Source organism: Canis lupus, chromosome 7, assembly GCF_003254725.2.
Source record: "Canis lupus dingo isolate Sandy chromosome 7, ASM325472v2, whole genome shotgun sequence".
NCBI classification, from domain to species: domain Eukaryota; kingdom Metazoa; phylum Chordata; class Mammalia; order Carnivora; family Canidae; genus Canis; species Canis lupus.
The window spans coordinates 13854486-13876557 of NC_064249.1; the positions used below are offsets into that span (position 1 = coordinate 13854486).

Consider the following 22072-nt stretch of genomic DNA (forward strand, 5'->3'; position numbering starts at 1 on the left):
GAACATACATTGTCACAAGAGTCAAGAGGGTTTTTTTTTTTTTTTTACATAAATTAGCTGATTTATTATAGGCTAGCGGTGTTTCAAATGGAGCTTCTACTGGTCTTTCAACTTGTCTTCAGTCTTCTGATGGCAGACTTTACTGTGACAGCAGAAGTGGTGGTATAGGTCCAGGCGCCACCAGCTACGGTTTTCATGCAGGAGCCACAATGCCAGATGCCCACAGCTCATCTTTTCATGTTGGTTTTGCCAAGGAAAGAGCAAGTGTACTTGGCGGGCTGGCTAATTTATGTCTGCTTCACCATTTTCTGGAGGGAGGCACCATAACGGGTCCCGTATTTACCCACGATTCTGACCTTCTTGATGCGTTTAGCCATGTTGCTGCAAACTAGGTCCCACAACAGTCAAGAGTTGTAAAGATAAGTGGATTATTAGCAGTGACATGCTCTGTATATAGGTCAGTGAGAATGAGAATTAAGGATAGGCCTTGAATATGACAAAAAAAGCTTATTGGTAGATTCTGAACATAAATTGTCTTTTACAAACTGTCTTCCAGGTTTTTTTTTAAGATTTTATTTATTCACTTATGACAGAGAGAGAGACACACAGAGACAGAGACAGAGACAGAGACAGGCAGAGGGAGAAGCAGGCTCCGTGCAGGGAGCCTGACATGGGACTCGATCCCAGGTCTCCAGGATCACACCCCGGGCTGAAGGCGGTGCTAAACCGCTGGGCCACCGGGGCTGCCCTGTCTTCCAGGTTTTAAGAGGTTAAAGTCATTGAGCAACATGTGTGTAATTTTCAGTTGAGAAATGTGGCTCTTTTTTTTTTTTTTTCCAAAGATTTCATTTATTTATTCATAGAGACAGAGAGAGAGAGAGAGGCAGAGACCCAGTCAGAGGGAGAAGCAGGCATTATACAGAGAGCCTGATACGGGACTCGATCCAGGTTCTCCAGGATCACGCCCTGGGCTGCAGGCTGCAGGCTGCAGGCTGCGCTAAACCACTGCGCCACCGGGGCTGCCCGAGAAATGTGGCTCTTAACAGAGTGAGGAAAAATAGGATAGAACCTTTAGGAACAAGTAGAATAAAGCAAAAGGTTCTTTGAGGATATATGAGATCTGTTCATATATGAAGGCAGTGGAGAAAGTGGCTTTAATTTTATCTAAAGTTTTGGATTTATTTACATTTCCCTCAGTTATTCGCTGTGAGATATTCACAAAATTATATCTCTGAACCTCAGTTTTCTTGTGTGTTAAATGGGGGTACTATTTAGCTTTCAGGATTATTGTGAGAATTAGATATAATATATGAAAGTGTCAGCAATGGCCTAAACTATAGAAGATGCTCATCAGTAAAGTATAGCTGTTAATTTGTCATTATTAAAAATTAGCCATTGGAGTAACTTATTCATTTATTCAACAGTCATTTTAGAGTATTAGTACTTAATCTAATAAGACTCTCTTTGAATCTTATGAAATTTCTTGGAAAGCAAATGATATAGCTGGACTTTTAGAATCCATTGCTTTATGGGTGCTTGGGTGGCTCAGTTGGTTTGGTATCTGCCTTCAGCTCAAGTCTTGCCAGGATCCTGGGATTGAGCCCCTTGTTGGGCTCCCTGCTCTCTGAGGAGCCGGCTTCTCCCTCTCCCTGCTGCTCCCCCTGCTTGTGCTTTTTCTCTCTCTGTCAAAATAAAGTCTTAAAAAAATCCATTGCTTGAGGAACTACCTTTTGACAAGATGAAATATTGTATTTCATAGATTCTAGGATGTACACATCCCTCTTCCACAATCCAACACCTTTGAAATTGGGATTTGTCTTACAGATGGCATAGTGTAATTGGAAGTGTTTTTCTTTCTTAATGATTCATAAAATAATGGTGTGCCTTGACAATTGATGATGTCTTAGAGTCAATGAAATACAGTAGTATTTTATTAAATACAAATATCTTCGTGTATTTTGACAAGTGGTATTTTTGTGGGAAACATTATTCAACCTATAGAGAATACCTTGTCTATTAAGGTTTTGTGATATTGAAGTTAGAGCTGTGAAGTGGTTTCACACCCCTAGGTTAGAAACCATTTTTTTGGGCACCTGATTAGCTCATTTGGAAGAGCACGTGACTCTTGATCTTGGGGTCGTGAGTTTGAGCCCCATGTTGGGTGTAGAGATTACTTAAAAAAAAAAAAAAGAAACCATTTGTATAGACATATAGGAAACACCATTGCAAAGCTTTTGGATTCCTTTTTGTTTTTGTTCAGATAAACTGGCAAACTGTTACTAAGAGCAAAAGTGAGAATTTTATGTTGTGATAACTATTATTTTTGGGCAAAATCCAACATGTTTTACCAACCTGTATAAAACTTATATGTTAAAGAGAGCTGGAAGCCAAAAGCATTAAGAGCTTTTCTTTTAACTAGTAAATGAAAATGGTTTGATTTTTGTGTAGAAATAAAAGATAATAGAAATTGGGAAACATAAGAAAGGACTTCGTGTTTTGATACTTTATGAAACTGGATCTGCTATAAAAGAATTTAATAAAAATAATAGTAGCTAGCACTTTAAAAAATTAACTGATGTGCTGATATTGGACATCTATCTAGGTTTTGTGTGATAAAGTCTGTGAAATTTACCAATCCATTTTAAATTTGTACTGTGCTAGATACTGGCATATAAAAATTGAAGTGAGATTGCTCTTTGCCTTCAGAATTTATAGCTGTTACTATAATATGTAAGAATGAGCCATATAGATTTAATTAGAAGAGAGTATTTATTGTCAGCGTTATTTTATAATCAGAATAGTGCCCTTAGACAAGGAAGATGCTGATTTATCTGTCAGACCTTCTCCAGCTTAGAAGCGTGGCTGCATGACTTCCCAAGGGCATTCAGTGTAAGTTAAGTTATAATGGTGGTGGCTTTGACATATGGGAATGCAATTTTGTTTATTAATGTTAAATAAATCACTTAATTAAAGTTGTCATAATTTTCCTTAACATAATTTTGTATATTTGTGGGAATAAAAATATTAGCTACTTTGATCAAGACAAGCAGATGTTGGTGATTATCTAATAACATGTACATTCTGTGTTATAAAGATGTTTTTCAAATCTACCTCATCTATTAACTGTCTATTGCTATATTACAAGTTACCTCAAAACTTAGTAGTTTAAAACAATAATAAACATTTATCTCATGCTGTTTCTATGTGTCTGGAGTTTGGAAGGAGCTTAACTGGGTGTTCTGGCTCAGAGTATTATGTGAGGTTGCAGTTAAGATGTCAGCTGGAGCTGCAGTCATTTCAAGGCTTGACTGGGCCTGAGGATCCATGTGGGTTTTTGTTTTGTTTTGTTTTGTTTTGTTTTGTTTTTGTTTTTCAGGAGGCCTCGGTTCTTTACCACTCAGAACTCTCTTTTTTCATGGCTGGCTTCTCTCAGAATGGGTGATCCAAGAGAGAGCAAAATGCAAACCACAGTGTCTTTTATGACCTAGCCTCGGAAGTAGTACTCTGTCATTTATGCAATATTCTGTTGATTATACAGGTCAGCTCTATTTTGTGTGGGAGGGATTACACAAAAACATTATTACCAGGAAGGAATCTTTGGGAGTCATTTCAGAGGCTAGTTGCTACACCTGATAAAAAAATCTAATGGTTAGGAAAAGTTTTGGAAATAAAAGGAAGGATATCAAAAAATTGAGTTGCCAAAAATAGAGGTAAGTCTTAGAAAATAAGGTTTCATTAGAAATAGTGGCCTATATGTCTTTTTCTTAAGCATGAATTATAGAATGTGTAATACTTGGGCAGGCTACTTTAATAATCTGAGTCTCAGATCTTCAGTGGTAAAATGAGAAGCACAGTTACATTCAAGAGTTAAGGCTCTGTGTTTTAAGAGTTAATGCTTTAAAGAGTTAAAGCTATATGTTCAAAATACTCAAAACGATCTAATAGTAGATATTCAATATATTCAATAAATGTAACTGATTGATTTTTTATTGATCAGTATTTGTGGCCATCATTTCCTCAGCTCTCATGTATACTCATTCCCATCTAATCTAAGCCTGATCACTCTTCTGAAACCATTTATTGATGGTTACGGATGAGTTCCTGATCCTCAGATCTAATAACTTCACCTTCTCTCTTTCTTTTTAATCTCTAAGCAGCTTTTTATTTTTCTTTCCTTTAAGGTTATATGTTTTAAATCTTACATATGGATAATTTAAATTACAGGCTCTAAAGTAGAGAGTAAAGAGTGTAGGCCTTCTAATGTTAGCTGTTTTTATTTATAATTCAGTTGCAGCTTTCCAGTTAGATAGGGAGATGGCATTCCAATTAGATAGAATAGACACCTGTATTCACCATCCAGCTGAAGAAACAGAAGAATTATTAGTATAATGAACCCTTCCTAGATTGTTTTATTTAACTCAGATGTTTTCAGTTTAATTTTTAAATTATTTTTCCAACTTTCTTGAGATGTAATTGACATATGACACTGTGTAAATGTAAGATGTACAACATACTGGTTTAATACATTGATATATTGTAAAATGATTACTATTGTAGTATTAACTAACACTTCCATCCCATCACATAATTACACTTTCTTTTTTGTGGTGAGAACATTTAAGATCTGCTCTTTCTACAACTTTCAAGTCTATAACACAGTATTATTAGGTGTTATCATCATGATGAACGTTAGGTCCTCAGAACTTACTAATCTTGTAACTGGCAGTTTGTACCCTTTAATGAATATTCCCCGTCCCCACGCCAATACACATGTGTGGTAACCACCACTCTATTCTCTGTTTTTCTGAGCTTGTCTTTTTCAGGTGCCACATGTAAGTTATATCATATGGTATTTGTTTTTCTCTAACTTATTTAACTTAGCATAACGCTGTCATTATCCACGTTGTTGCAAATGGCAAGATTTCCTTCTTTCTTGTAGCTGAATAATATTTTCCATTGTATACCACATCATCTTTATTGATCCATCTGTTAACACTTAAGTTGTTTCCATGTCTTGCTTGGATATTGTGAAAAATGCTGCACTGAACATAGGGATGCAGAGATGTCTTTTCTAAGCAGCTTTGGTAGTTTTTAAAGCACTTATTTCTTTTTTCAGTGTTACATTAGTTTCAGGTATATAACATAGTGATTCCATAACTTTGCACATTGTGCTATGCTCACACATGCACATCAATGATCTGTTACCATACAACACTATATATTAATTTTTATGGTCCTGTGTATATATATCTGATTTTTTCCTCATTGTCATCTCTGCTGCTTTGTATTCCAAAAATTTATGTCCTTGGCCCACTTCTCACTTTCTGAAAATTTCATTTACCTAGAACTTATGTCGTTTCAAATCATCTTAATATGCAGATAATTTCCAACTCGTAACGTAACTCTGAGCTATCTTTTAAATTGTAAATCTCTATTTTCATCTGTTCACTAACAACCTCAGTTATCCTGTGGAAACCTAAAATGTTTTGTCACCCAAACTCCTATCTTTTTTTTTTGCTCAATTTTTTTCTTTGCTGTTTTTTCAGGTCAGTTAATAGTATCTGGAATCATCCTTCTTTTTACCTGGGCTCAGAATTTTGGAGATCTTTAATTCCCTTAGTTCATGTTTAGTTGTTTTTGCTTTTGGTATTCCCTTAATGCATGTTTAGTTGTTTTTACTTCTTGGTATCCCCTTCTTTCCCATATTTCACTTTTTTTTTTCCCTATTCCTACTGCTTTAGACTTTGAATATGCTTTGTTTATTTTTTTAAAAGTATTTAACATGTCATATTCTAATTTACCTATTTATGTGACTTTGCCTTGTTTGAGTTATCATTTCTTTAGAGCCTGGCATAGTATATAGGGTAGACACCTAGGGGTGTTACTGAGTAAATAAAACTTGGTAATTTCCTTAATGATGAGATTAGTAATCTAGAAATATCTATGGTGTGCCTTTTTAATACAAGTACAAGCAAGGTGTCCAAAACCCTGACTTTACATTAATGTGTGAAACAAGTGATATGGATAACTAAAACATAAGGTAGAGATATTAAGTGCTATAAATGGTTTCAAATAGACTACTAAAGGATTTCAGGGGAGGGAGTGATGATTTCCAGCTGGAGTATCTCAGACAAAGCATAAAAGAGGTTAAATTTGTTGTAGACCTTGAAGAATGGTTAAGATTTGGAAATTAGATTTTAGGGATGTGGGTAGGGTAGGGGATTTTAGTAGAGGCAGTAGTTGTTGAATTATAAAAATAATTCATTTTGACTTGAGGATCAGGTTATGAAAATGAAAGTTATTTCTTCAATTTGGAAGATAAGCCTAAAAAGATAGTTTGGACCATTCTGGGTACCTTGGAGATCAGCAGAGGATTATGATTTTTTTTTGTGGCCATTGGGGAATCCTTATAAGTTTAAGGAGGAGAATCAGACTGGTGCTTTGGGAAGGTTAATATGGCAGCAGTTTGTAAGATGTTTTAGTTTTAGAGAGATGAAAACCTATAGGTTGGTAAACCAGTGAAGAGTTTACTGAAATAGTGTAGGTAAAAGGATAAGAGAATGAATGTAAGTGAGGTTGTGATAGTGCCATTCACTGAACCAGATCACTAAACTCATAGGTAGAAAGGAGAATGTAAGAATGTTAACACTGCTAGGACAGGGATTTTTATTTTCCTCATGATGTATTCCAGGTGTCTAGAGCAGTGCCTGGCACACAGCAGATACCTAATAAATGTTTGTTGAAGAAGTGATAACTGAGATTGTGAATCTGTGTGGTTTGGATATTGGCAATAACATTAAAAGAAATACAGAGCATGAGCAGATTTTGGAAAGAAATGAATTGAATTTTGGACATTCTGAGTTTGTATTAGCACACATGTGGCTGAGGATATAGTTTTGGGAGATATCCACATAGATATAGTAAATGCCATGTCAGTGGATGTCAGAATATATTACTGTAGACATTTATAAATGTAAATATAACATGACATATTCCAAATGAGTTCTTCCTATTATATATGGTTTATACATTTAATAATTTCAATTATAATTTAATGTTATAACAACTTTTGCATATTGAATTGCCTCTTGCTGATGGGGTGCTTTTAAATTCCATAAAAATTGAGTCATGTATAATCCTAATATTCTATAGGCTTTGGATTAAGTATGCACAAGAGTACATTACTTTTAAACTTTAATGTATTAGATTATAAGAATTTATATAAGAGTTTTTATTTTACAGATTATTTCTGTCATCAGAAACAGAGCTAAGTTCGTTTATTTGGGGATACAAATAACATTAATTAGTTGGTGATTCTTTGTACAGGACACATGAGAATGCTAGCTGCCTTCTTTTGAGGTTTATAATTTGATTTACAAAATTGCCCTTAACATTTCAGTATCATGAAAACATGACTGATTTCTAGATGATGAGTCAAAAACTAGGTCACATGTAACCGACTTACACATTCACAGACTACCCAGTATTTTTGGTGAAAAAAATTAAAAAGTGAATGCAAAAAGAGAAAGTAGAAGCTGAAAAAGAAATAATTGGAGAATGTCTAGGGTGCTGTAAATAAGTTCATAATGTACATATTTTGAAAAATATGTCAAAATTTTGTTATTTAGGAGTTCCATTTAGAAAAGTTTTCAGATTAAAAAAGTCTAATATAAACTTTATCTAATTATTAAGCACCATTAATAGAGATTATGACTATTTTAAAGGTTTATGACATATCCCTCTCCTTCCTCTTTAAATGCCTTGTTTGTTTTACTGCTTAAATCAATAATTAGATTCTAGTGTGCTTTGAATGAATATTGAAGCCAATGAGAACAACATAGGTTAGATATTTTATTGAGGGGGGGTGTTAATATATATAGTATGATATATATAAGGCTGATGGTAAATTGATAAGGTTTTTTTTCTTTTTTCAGATTTTTATTTAAATTCTAGTTAACATACATTGCAATGTTGGTTTTAGGAGCAGAATTCAATGATTCATCACTTCTATAGAATACCCAGTGCTCATCATATCAAGTGCCCTTCTTTTTTTAAAAAAATTTTATTTATTTATTCATGACAGACACAGAGAGAGAGGCAGAGACACAGGTAGAGGGAGAAGCAGGCTCCATGCAGGGAGCCCGACGTGGGACTCGATTCTGGGTCTCCAGGATCATACCCCAGGCTGAAGGCGGCACTAATCTGCTGGGCCATCGGGGCTGCCCTCAAGTGCCCGTCTTAATACCCACCGCCCATCTAGCCCATCCCCCACCCACCTCCATTTGTCAGCCCTTTTGTTCTCTGTTGTTGTCTCTTATGGTTTGTTTCCCTCTTTTATTTTTTTTTTCCTCTCCCATATGTTCATCTATTTTGTCTCTCAAATTCCATATGAGTGAAATCCTATGGTAGGTGTCATTCTCTGACTGATTTTGCTTAGCATAATACATTTAGTTCTATCCATATTGTTGTGAATGGCAAGTATTCATTCTTTTTGTTGGGTAATATTCCATTGTATGTACCACATGGAAGTAGGAATTTTTCTAGCTTCTGATCTTAGTTTGTGAAAAGGCCTGTGAAATGGCCTGTGCTTTTGGAAATAGATTAATGATCTATAATGTGTAATAAAAAAATAACTACATAAGAAATTTGTAATGGTAGTATAATTGAACATACATGTTAGGTTTGAACTATATCCTATTTCATACAATAGATATGTGTGTGTGTGTGTATTTGAAAGTTTAAATAATATAATTAGGAGACCTTGTTATTTAAAGCATATGCAAACTGGGATTTGCATGTATTTTCTTAGGAGTCTGTAGATTTCCTATAAGAATTAAGAATATAGTGGGATCCCTGGGTGGCGCAGCGGTTTGGTGCCTGCCTTTGGCCCAGGGCGCGATCCTGGAGACCCGGGATCGAATCCCACATCGGGCTCCCGGTGCATGGAGCCTGCTTCTCCCTCTGCCTGTGTCTCTGCCTCTCTCTCTCTCTCTCTCTCTGTGACTATCATAAATAAATAAAAATTAAAAAAAAAATTAAAAAAAAAAAAAGAATTAAGAATATAGTATGTTCATGACAGTGATTTTCTGAAAATATCATAGCATATTCTATCTAGATCATCTAGATGACTGCCTTATAAACTACTAAGTATGAGGAGATTGCAGTGACTGTGTTTATGCTTGTTTGGTCATGTTGGCTCCAGGCAGTATTATACTACTCTATGAAATTTAATAAGGACTGAGGCATATCTAAAACATAAATGAGGGACACTTGGGTGGCTCAGCAGTTGGGTGTCCGCCTTCAGCTCAGGGCGTGATCCTGGAATCCTGGGATTGAGTCCTGCAAGGAGCTCCCAGCATGGAGCCTGCTTCTCCCTCTGCCTGTGTCTCTGTCTCTCTCTGTGTGTCTCATGAATAAATAAATAAAATCTTAAAAAAAAACCCAAATAAAACATAAATGATGTATTCATGTCCAATAGTAGATTGCCAAATGATGCCACAACCCACGTATGATACAAGTTTTTTGATAGTTCATATTGGATTAGCTAACATTCTTTGAGTCTCTTTCATGTTCTAAGTACTCTTCATGTATAATCATGAATTATAATTAATATAAGGATTTGTGTTTTAAGAGTTTTTAATTCTCATAACGGACCTGTGAGATATGTGTGATCACTTCTGTTTTATAGATGAGGGCATTGATATACAGAGAAGTTAATTTTCACAAGCTTACATAGCTATTAAGTGGTAGAGTCATTTTGCATACTCATTGTCTGACTCCGTTGCTCCTACCCACTGTGCTATGCTACTTCATAGTAGGGAGACGTACTAGGAGTATTTATATCACAACTGATAGTCATATAAGTATTCCAAATTCAGAACGGATATAATTACAGTATTGTATTCATTTTGCTAGTTGAGGTTTCAGCAGATATCTTTTTCCTGTCATGTTAATGTTATTGGTTGAATAGTATTGGTTTTGTGGTTGTGTTTGGATTTAATTTGGAAGGTCTTACTGTTATATGAGTTGTTATAAGTACTAAGGACTTTTGTCTTAGTATACCTATATTTATTTCAATAGCATAACAAAAATAATTTAACACTTATAGTAGAGATGCTGATATAAAAGATTACTTTGAATCCTTTGAAAATCAAAGAAATCTATTTTGGGGTACGTGGGTGGCTCAGTCAGTTAAGTGTCTGGTTCTTGATTTCAGCCCAGGTCATGATGTCAGGGTGGTGAGACTGAGCCCCCTGTCGGGCTCTGTGCTCTCAGGAGAGTCTGCTTGAAATTCTCCCTCCCTCCCCCTTTCCCTGCACACTCACTATCAAAGTAAATAAGTCTTAAGAAATCTATTGTAATGCACATGAATGTATATTGATTTTATTACACAAATTCAGAGGTTTTGTTTTAGTTTTAGTTTTAGAAGGGGGAGGGGGAGAGGGAAAGAGAATCCTAATCAGGCTCCATGCCCAGGGCAGAGTCCAACATGGTACTCAATCTTCCAACCCTAAGGTCATGACTTGAACCAAAATCCGAGTTGGACACTTAACGGACTGAGGCCATCCAGGCACCCCCAAATTTAGAGTTTTATGAAAAGTACTGGATTTCCTTAAAGGAAAACAGCATCAATTGAGGAAAATCTTTTTTTTTTTTTTTTTTTTAAGGAAAATCTTTAATGTGTTGTTTTGTGTATTTGTTTTGTTGTTGCTGTTGTTTTGTTCTGTGTATTTGGATATACTGCCCTTAACCCAGGTAAGTGCCCTGTTATAGGTAACAATCTGTAGGTACTAATGTAGGCATTACTTTGTAGGCTTTTTTTCCCCCTACCAATTCCTAATTGGGGGTTGTTCTCCTGTCACAGGAATAGAATGGTATCCTGTTGTGGAGATCTCTAGACACTTATTACAATAAAACACTTAGAGGGACTGTTATTCAGAGGAAAACAAGTAGTAAGAAGCAGAAAGAATTGTCCCTGATTTTATTGAGAATTGTCTAGATTGAAATGAAATTATGATTCAGTTTTATAATAAAAATGAAGACTCATCGTTTTTCTCTTTATAAAATTTTAATCTTTTTTTTTTTTTTTTTTTTAATTTATGATAGTCACACAGAGAGAGAGAGAGAGGCAGAGACATAGGCAGAGGGAGAAGCAGGCTCCATGCACCGGGAGCCCGACGTGGGACTCGATCCCAGGTCTCCAGGATCGCGCCCTGGGCCAAAGGCAGGCGCCAAACCGCTGTGTCACCCAGGGATCCCTTAATCATTTTTTTTTTTTTAAACTTAATTTGGTAACAAGCTTCCCTTTTGCAAATTTAATTTATTTTCATTATATGTCACTGAGGTACTGCTTAGTATGCTTTTTCAGTGTGCTTTGTTCATCTTTAATTTTCTCCAAAGAAGAAAGGCTTTTGAATTCAAGAACTATTTATTGAGCTTCTACTATGTAGAAGCTGCTCTGCTAGTCCTTAATGGTTTATTTGGTTCCTAATAGTATCATTTAATTTTGGTACACCTGTCTTTTATATTTCCAAAGTAGAAAGACTTTATTTAGATATTTGAGTCTCCAATATTACCTCTTTCCATAATAATTTCCATAAGTATTCTCTAGCTGGGTTTATGTGTTCCTTCTTATATTTTTCTATCTAGAGATTTACTTTGCTCTAAGCAATCTTCATTTACTCTCTTAAAATACATAATGCAAGACTGTAAATACCATTCTGTACTTGTGTAGGACTTTAATATAAAATTCTAATCCAAACTGACAAAAATTCTGATGTTTAATAAAATCTTCTGGATTAATTTTTTTCTAGACTAGAAGTTATTGATCCCCCAGGTAGCTGAAATTGTAAAGAAAATAGTGTATGTATGTTTTGTTCTTAAAAGAAGTTCCATACCTTTGTCATACTCACTTTAATTATTAATGGTCAGTAAACATGAGGCTGAGTTTCAAAGGTGATTTTAGAAAAGTTGTGGCCCAATAATGAAGGTTTTGTAGAAAAGATTTCTGTTTGTGTGTTTTCTGTCACCACTTCTGACCAGTTCTTTTTTCTGATAAAGTAACCATTTCACTGACACCAACTAGGTGGTTAATAATTTCAGTTTAATTCTGACACTAACTATCCAGAGTTAGCATAGATCTCATGGGTAAGGGCTTAGTCCTACAAGACTGTTCTCCCTTGGGATGCCAGCTATCAACGGGCTACCCAGGATACCCATACTTCTGCTTGGGTGACTACAAATCTTTGGCTATTGGTGATTGAACTAAATCCCCAGCCATTCTCTTTTCCTCAGAGATCTGAGGGTGGGGCTGAAAGTTTTAACCCACTGATCACATTAGGCAGGCAGTGGTTTTTCTGGGGACCAACCTCCATCTTGAAGCTATTCCCTGTCCCAGCTGTCTCATTAGTATATAAAAAAGATTAGAATCCAAAAGTTTTCAGAGATTTCTGTGAGGTTCTGTGTTATTAAAAATTTCATTCATTAGTCACTGGTGTAAAGCAAATGGTAAATTTACTTGGGAAGAATATAATTTACTAGACTTGAATATAGAATGAGTTACTCTGGAGTTTTATTTCCTCTTTTTTGGGTTTCAACTTGAGTGAATTTAGGGCAGTGGTTCTGGGCATGGGATATGTGTTGATTTTGTGTCCTCCACAGGACACTTGGCAGTGTCTGGAGACTTTTGGTTGTCACAGTTTTGGTGGAGGTGTTCCTACTGGTATCTAGATGGGGCTAGTGGGTTGCTAGATGCCAGGAATGGTACTAAAAATCCTATTATACACAGAACAGCCCCCGTACTTCCCCCAAAGAATTGTCTGACTCTAAATGTCAGTTGTTGAGGGAGTCTGGAGGCCACTTTGGGAATCACCCATGGTTAAATGGTATTTGAAGCCTTAAAGCTATGGGACTGGGTAAAGCTACCTGTTTATAACCGGCTCTTCAGCACTGGAGCCTTATCCACTCAGTTGATTCTACCTTATTGATAGGTATGGGGATATGCTTTTCATTCTTGTCCTGAAAACACTTATTAGGAGACAAACTGCAGCCATTCCAAGTACCTAAATATTACTGATAGTTAATTCACTGATTTGGAAAAACAATAAAACCTGTAAATGTTGGGGATCCCTGGGTGGTGCAGCGGTTTAGCGCCTGCCTTTGGCCCAGGGCTCGATCCTGGAGACCCGGGATCAAATCCCACATCGGGCTCCCGGTGCATGGAGCCTGCTTCTCCCTCTGCCTAAGTCTCTGCCTCTCTCTCTCTCTCTGTGTGTGACTATCATAAATAAATAAAAATTAAAAAAAAACCTGTAAATGTATTTATAGTCTTGAACTCTTATGGGGGACTTTCCAGACCTTCATTGAAGAGTATTTGTGTCCAAGATAAAAAGAATTCTGGAGATTGTCTACACAGCAATGTGATTGTACTTGACACTACTGAATTGTTAACTTGAAAATGGTTGAGATGGTGAATTTTATATTTGTATTACTACAATTAAAAAAAATTGTATCTAGTGTTTCATATTTTCTTAAATAGTGTTCCATGATTTCTCTAGGACCATTGTTCTCAGTTTCTGTTCCTGTCTTCTTTTAGTCGAGAGAATTTATGATCTCAGGAGATTTTTCATTCTTTTCCAAATGCCCTTTAATTTTTAAAGTGTAACTATTAGCCATTTTCTTAAAGATTGGACAGTGCTGGATTTATAAAAAAGTATAGCATTTGGGTTTTAGCTTATTAAAGTTAATTGAATATTTTACTAAATTCTCATTTTAGGGAATCCTGTCATTGGATACTGAAAAAGAAATAATTGTTTAGCTTCAAATGCTTTTAGTGTAAAGATTACTCATGATTTCATGCACTTTTCTTTTTTTTAAAATAGGCTTTCAAGGATATGCTGTATTCAGCTCAGGATCAGGCACCTTCTGTGGAAGGTAAGATGCATTAATCCCTAATTGAGTCACATAAAACCCCTTTAAGGGAAGATGTTTTAAATTGCATAATATAAAACTAAAATATCTTGCTATATTATATAACTCTTTTATGCTTTTTAAAATATATATTGATTGTATTTTAATCAAACTTTCTGTTTGTTAAGCTCACATTTACCCTATGATGGATCTCTTATTATGTCCTTGAATCATCTTAGCATTGTGAATCACAGATAACTGGTTTAGAGTCAAAGTTCTTATCTTCCCTCCCCCCAATATATTTTCATACCATCTCTCCATCTATCTTTCCTCCCATCCATTTATCCATTCATCCATCCTTTAGTGAATCCTTAGTCCATAATTAATCTGGGCAATATAGTTTTTCCTTTCTATTTATGTAATATCTTTAGATTGGGATTAGTAAAAAAACAGTGAATCACATTTACTATGTATATGTGTGTTTAGGCAGGTATATATTTGCATGTGCACAGTTAGGCAGTTGTAAAATCACTAATCGAAGGACAGTAGTCCTCTCTCTAGTAATCTTTATTGATCTTTTCTGTTACCTCAGCTTCTACTCACTAGCTCATTCTTTATGGGTTTAACCTTTGATAGGTTTGGAGAGTTGTAGTTCATAGTTGTGTGAGTTCTTGTGTCATTAAATAATGGAGCTAATTCAACAGTTATTTCTTGAGGAAGTGTTTCCTCTGAGGCTTGGTAATCTTTTAAAATTTTCTCATAAATTTTTTTTTCAGGAGAGATGAATATAAAGTATATGCCAAGAATAATCTAGATAGTGTGTACAGATTAATATATTTATGAGATACCAGACTGTAATTTTATGAAGTCATTCTAGTGACAAGCTTTTGGAGGCTTATTTTTATGACATGTAACAGATGCTGATGTTGTTCAATAAAAATGTAGATCTATAATTAAAAATTTCATTTCTTTGATGAATCACTGAATTCTCCTGAAACCAAAAAAACAAAACAAAACAAAAACTCATTTCTTTAGTGACATAGAAATGTACATCTTTTATCTCTAACCATTCTGAATTCAAAATGTGCTTCCTTTAACATCTTGAAATCTTTATCAGGATTTAGTACCTAAGTATTAGTTTTATAATATATCACTGAATTTTAGATTATAATATATTTAATTTTCTAATGTTTGAAAGCACTTAAGAAAAATGAGTAGTTCTTTATTAGGTTATTATTTCTTATGTGTCTTAAAGAGTACCTCAAAATTTTTTAAAAATAATTTTCTTAAAATTTCATTTTAAGAAAAATGAAATTACATGGAATTTTTTTTTTTTTTTTTTTTACATGGAAGTTTTAACTGGTTCCCTCAACCTTTGTAAGTTGCTTTATTATTGGTTCTTTTAATTTTATTCTCAAGGTTGAACTACTTATATTTGGTTTTTCTTTAAAGTTTTACCATCCAATTTGTAGCAAGCATTCTGATGTGTTTTGGTGATCCTCATTCATCCCTTCATACTGGCTCATGTTGCTGGTATTTTTCATATACTTTTAGCTGTTATTAGAAAAAAACTGAATTCTGTGAAAATATGCTAATGAAAGACAAATGCTTATAGTTAAGAACTTTTTTATTCTCATTGCCTAGAGACATTAACTTCTTTGGACCCTGTTGTAAAGAAAGTATTGTGTGGGCTGATCATGCAGATGTGTATGCTATTTTCACAAGGAAATATTCTAGACTTGTTTGTTTTCCTTCTCTCAGATTAAAACTGTGTATGTAACTTTTATTTCTTAAAATCAATTCTTCTGACGTACTTGAGAATTGAAGGCATTGGAAAGTGGTTTAAAAAAACACTATTCTGTGTAGTATTGAGGTTAGAAAATGTTATTAAAGTGACTATAATTTTGTCTCATTTGGTTGTGATATATTATCTTACTATCTTTCTATAGTATTAAATTTGAATGATAATCATTTCTGTCATTCATTCTTAGTATCAAGTTTGCGTTACTAGGCTTTTATTTAGCTGTTATCTATAATGCAGCATAGGTAGATTTATCAACAAAGTCTAAGATGAGGATTTCAACTTTGAACATTTTTAAAGGCAAAAATGTTTGCTAGACCTCAGTTAGTTTTTGAATATTGTCTTTTTTCTCTTCACTGTCTTTTTTCCCCTATATCTTAAGTTTTTAGTAGACTTAAAACTTTTTTGATGCCAGTGAACAAGTTTTTTTTTTTATCTTAAAACTGAAGTATGTCCTGAATTAGTAGTTCTCAATTCTGCTGTATGTTTAATTCAGTTTACCTGTATTAGTTTTGTTTGTTTTCTACAAATACTGATGCCTGATTACCATCTCAGACCAATTAAAATAGGATCTGGGAGTGTAGCCCAGGCACTGGTAGTTTTACACTCTCCAGGTAATTCTACTAAATAGCCGAAGTCCAGAACCCCTGTCATAAATCTTAAATAATTTTAGATTAATATGATTAGTGCTAACTTCTTTTAGACAGTAATTAGCCAGTAGGTTTATAGGCTTAAGTTCATTGATAGTTTGATTATTCTATTAGAATACAGGAATATTTGTTTATAGTGTCCAGAGGACATTTATATTTTTTAAAATGTTTATTGTATTGAATAGAATCTAAGTAATAGCTGTATTGATTAATTACATGTTGAATGGTTATAACTTAATAATCATTATTAAAGTTAAAAAACATTTTTGCTGGGGTGCTTGGGTGGCTCAGTTGGTTAAGATCTGCTTTTGGCTCAGATTATGATCTCAGGGTCCTGGGATCGAGTCCCACATCAGGCTCCCTGCTTGGTGGGGAGTGTAGAGCCTGCTTCTCCTTCCCTGTACCCCATGTTCACTTGCTCTCTTTCAAATAAATAAAAATCTTTAAAAAACATGCTGACTTTAGATGAGTTATAGTAAAATAAGCAGCTGCCTCACATTTCCTATTGTTTAAGATGGAATGGATTCATAATCATAAGTGAAAGAAAGTCAGTGAAATGGATTCTGTAAGAGTGAAGTGATTTATTGGATAAAAGGCATAGTATTTGAAAGCATTTGTTGATAAGAAGTTGACCACAGACACAGTTTTTTTTTTACTGGTGAATTATTTTCTTGCAACTTTGTAAGAAATTTCAAGGTAGTGACTTTACTCTTCATTAATAAAATGAGCTTTTTCCTCATTTAAACATAAACCAACCAAACAGTAATCTCAGTGCATTAAGAAATTAAGACATGTTCACTTAAAGCTGCCTTTTTTTTTTAACTCAAATATTCAGATTTATGGTATTTTGCTTCATTCATTCTTTGAGAGTGAACTTTGTTAATCACTCATTTATACATTGATTCATGAAAAATAGATTCCCTTTTTATTTAAAATAGATGTCTTTTTAAAAAATGATTTTTATTTATTTATTCATGAGAGACAGAGAGAGAGAGAGAGGCAGAGACATAGGCAGAGGGAGAAGCAGGCTCCTCGGGACTCGATCCCCGAACCTGGGATCACGCCCTGAGCCAAAGGCAGATGCTCAACCACTGAGCCACCCAGGCATCCCAAAATAGATGTATTATAATTGTAATTCTGCAGTGCTCATATTTGAAAATAATATACATAAGAAAGCTTAAGGACTTATTCTTGGGCATTCCTTATCAATTCATATTTAATCTCTTTTGATATATGTTATTACCTAGTCTTCTGTATAATCTCTGTTTTTTTTGTTAACTGTTTACATTTGAAAATATTATATGACTGAGGTGACCTAAAATTCTATGTTAAAGTTTAAATTTATTAATTTTTAGGTAATGGCATAAATAATTAAACATTTTAATATTTAAATTGGTATTTTTTTTCTGCAGTAAGACTTAGAGTAGCATACCATGAAAGTAGAATGAGAATATTAAAGTGACTAGAATTGTAGATTTTTTTTTTTAAGATTTTATTTATTCATGAGAGACAGAGACACAAAGAAAGAGAGAGAGGCAGAGACACAGGCAGAGGGAGAGGCAGGCTCCATGCAGGGAGCCTGACATGGGACTGGATCCCAGGTCTCCAGGATCACACCCTGGGCTGAAGGCAGGTGCTAAACCGCTGAGCCACCCAGGGATCCCCCCCCCTTTTTTTTTAATTGCAGAGAGCAGATACACACTTAGTATCCTTGGAGTCAGTCTTTTTTTTTTTTTTTTTAAATTGAAGTTTGGTTTGTCAACATATACTATAACATCCAGTGCTCAGTCCCATCAAGTGCCCTCCTCAGTTCCTGTCACCCAGTTACCTCAACCCCCCGTCCTTTGTTCGTTTCCCAGAGTTAGGAGTCTCTCATGGTTTATCTCCCTCTCAAATTCTTCCCCCGCAGTTCCCCTTTTTTCCCTTTTAATCCCTTTCACTATTTCTTTTTTATTTTTAAGATTTTATTTATTTATTCATTCATGAGAAATAGAGAAAGAGAGAGAGAGGCAGATACACAGGCAGAGGGAGAAGCAGGCTCCATGCAGGGAGCCTGACATGGGACTTGATCCCGGGTTTCCAGGATCATGCCCTGGGCTGAAGGCGGTGCTAAACCACTGAGCCACCCGGGCTGCCCCCCTCCCGTTTTTTTTCCCTTTCACTATTTCTTATATTTCCTCTATGAGTGAAACCATATGATGATTGTCTTTCTCCCATTGTCTTACTTCACTCGGCATAATACCCTCCGGTTCCATCCACATCGAAGCAAACGGTGGGTATTCGTCCTTTCTGATGGCTGAGCAATACTCCATTGTATATATAGACCACATCTTCTTTATCCATTCATCTGTCAAAGGATATCATGGCTCCTTCCACAGTTTGGCTATTGTGGGCAATGCTTCTATAAATATTGGAGTGCAGGTGTCCCGGCGTTTCACTACATCTGTATCTTTTGGGGTACTCAGTAGTGCAATTGCTGGGTTGTAGGGTAGCTCTATTTTTAACTCTTTGAGGAACCTCCATACTGTTTTCTAGAGTGGCTGCTCCAATTTGCATTCCCACCAACAGTGCAAGAGAGTTTCCCCTATTCTGCATCCTCTCCAACATTTTTTGTTTTCTGTCTTGTTAATTTTCACCATTCTCACTGGTGTGAGGTGGTATCCCTTGGAGTCAATCTTTAGTGTTTTGAGGAACAGTGTTTTAAGGAATAATTTGTTAAGGAATTTTTGGAAAATGATGCTAAAAACCCTTAAACTCTATTGTGTTTTTACAGTTCCTGCTGCCAGTGAGGTATTGGGTATTTGGGACGGATTAAATGAGACTGTCAGCTAATGGTTCCCCAACAGTGAATCAGTGACATTTTAATAGGAGTGTTTTGAGACCAAACAATTTAGTATAGATGTGAAAACAGACCTCTTAATTCCAATACCCATTTGACACAGTTACATTTTCAATGATCGACAACTAGTGGTAAATATAAATGATGAATTGATGTATTTTTTTTCTCTCATACTTTTTTATTCCTTTCCCATTTGGTATCTCAGTCACTTTATGGAATTAATCTACTTGGATAAATATTTACACCTTTTTTGGGGGGAACTTCCCCTTTCCTTAGGGTACTTTTGATTTATATAATTTATATACATATAAATTTGTACACTTACACATATAATTTATACACCATATTAATCTTTTTATTTTTCTGAATTCAAGTAAAGTTTCAGGCTTTGGCATTCTTTTTTTAAAATGTACTATCTTAAAAAAATAAAATGTACTATCTTTTGTTTAGAAGCATTAATGTTTTCTGCTCTTTTGATGGCAAAATATAAGAATGTGAGTCAATTTAGGTCACAGAATTAAGAGATCATTGACCTTCTAACTGAAGGGACTTTAAAAGATCATTTTTGCCTCACCCTCATTTTAGATTTGTGTGATCTGAGACCATGCTAAGGCTGTATGGCTCAATAAGGACAATCAGGATTGCTAATACTATATGTGCCAATAAAAGAATTCCAGAGATAAAACTAATATTGAAACATAAAACAGACTTTTTAATATTGACTTTGCATTTTTATCCAAGTGATATATTTGAATAACATTTTGTAAGTGGATAGTTTTTCAAATCTCTGTATTTTCAAAAGATTTGTGAAGTGTTACTTTTAATAATCCTGAACTGTATGACTTATTGGGAAAAAGCTAATTGTATCTTTCAAGAAATCTCTCTCTGCTCATTTTTGTTGTTGTTACTCCACATGGTTTCCAGAAGTATTGGGGAACATTTATAGAATTAGAAAAAATATATTAGGTATCAGTAGTTATAGAGGTTAGAATACGGGGGAAATTAAGATAAATAACAAGATAAAGTTCCAGTAAGTTTAGTATATAGACTAGATATTGTAAAGAACCTGGAACAGAAAAAGAACATCAAGTAAAAATTAAAGAAATCTTGAGTAAATTATAGACTTGAGTTTGAATACTGTTTCAGTTTTGGTTCATTATTTGTGACAAATGTACGATATTTACATAAGAGGTTAATGAACGGGGAAACATATGGCAACTGTCTGGATTATGTTTGTAACTTTTGTAAATCTAAAACTATTCTAAAAGAAAACATTTATTTAAAGAAAATAGATGCCAAAAAAACAAAATAGATGCCATAAGGTTTTATATAATTGCTAGAAGCGAATTGTACATTCAGCTTAGTTTTCTGGGGTTTAGGGGATAGATGAGAGCATGATTAGTTTCAGAGTTCACATAAAGTAAATTTATCAGGATCACGCCCTGGGCCAAAGGCAGGCGCCAAACCGCTGAACCACCCAGGGGTCCCCGTGAATAGTATTCCTAACAGCAATTTTACAAAGAGCAGGACAGTGGAGTTTCATAAGGCTCCTTCTTACAGTCTAAAGATATAAGGTAAAAATTTATTACTCTGACCTACAAAGCCCTAAATAATCTGGTCCTGTGGTCATGACCTTACCTTTTACCATTTTCCCCCTTGTTTACTAGGCTCTAGTCACATTGCCTTTCTTTCTGTACTTAAATCTGGCCAAGCTTGCTCTTAGAAATAAGGCCTTTTTAGTTCTTGCCTGAGGAGAATCATTTGATCATTCTGTGGCTGTGTCCTTTAAAGGGCCTTCTGAATATCCAATCTACATAGCTACTCAGTCACTTTAAATTGTGTCACCCCATTTTATTTATTACTTTGCATAGTATTTGTCACTTTCTGGTATCTTATGTGTTTATTTTTCTCATTGATTTATTAGTTTTCTTGAGACCAGTAAAAGTCCCTTCACATCAGATATTTTTGTCTTTTTTTCTGTTTTATACCAATTATCTAAAATACCTTACATATTTATTGAGCACAGCAATGAGTATTAATACAAACAAATCATTTTCCTCAATCTTCCTTGAAGCCAAAATACTATTTGTGGGAAAAAAGGGAGTAAATTAACTTAGCTTGCTTCTTGTTTTTATTTTTGTTTTTAAATTTTTTAACTTGCTCTTTAGATGCAGAATTTTATTTTATTTATTTTTTAAAGATTTTATTTATTCATGAGAGACACACAAGGAGAGAGAGAGAGAGGCGGAGAGACACAGGCCGAGAGAGAAGCAGGCTCCATGCAGGGAGCCCGATGTGGGACTCGATCCCGGGTCTCCTGGACCATGCCAAGGGCCAAAGGCGGTGCTAAACCGCTCAGCCACCTGGGCTGCCCTAGATGCAGAATTTTACTTGCTGGTTGGATGGCTAAGCATAGTTGTTGTTGTATAATACTAACATTGTAATTTTATAAGGTATAGTCTGAGGTGACAGGTAGCATTTCTTAAAAACCAGTAGGAAAGCAGATGACATGAGAGCTTCATTTAAAGATTTTGTATTTTTGTGGCATTGTTGTTTTGATGCCAAGCATAGAGTTTCACTTTGTTGCTGAGAAATCATATTTTATAAGCTATTGAGTTGACTATTTTTTGTAAGACATTAACCTACTTCTTTTTGTGTTTTTACATGTTTGATATGCTTTCTTTCAAAGGTTCATGAAATAAAATCATATGAATTATTGGAAACAATTTTTTTCATGTATGTCTGTACAGTGGAATATGAGTTTTAGACTATTTGAACTAAAAGGGAAAGACCTACTGATGCTTCGATTGTTATCCACCTCTTGCTATAAGGTATTCTTTTTGATGAGTATATATATATATATATATATATATA

At 34.8% G+C, this 22072-nt stretch overlaps 1 protein-coding gene and 1 pseudogene across 2 annotated transcripts in view; one reads left to right on the forward strand and one right to left on the reverse strand.

The window, feature by feature from the left end:
• XPR1 (xenotropic and polytropic retrovirus receptor 1) overlaps positions 1–22072 on the forward strand; it is a 218199-nt gene that overhangs the window by 14924 nt on the left and 181203 nt on the right. For both annotated transcript variants that reach the window (XM_025429964.3, XM_049112115.1), the window contains exon 2: positions 13881–13932. In XM_025429964.3, coding sequence (XP_025285749.1) covers positions 13881–13932 — 52 coding nt within the window. The remainder of the gene's footprint in view (positions 1–13880; positions 13933–22072) is intronic.
• Positions 108–377, reverse strand: LOC112648448 (60S ribosomal protein L37a-like; annotated as a pseudogene).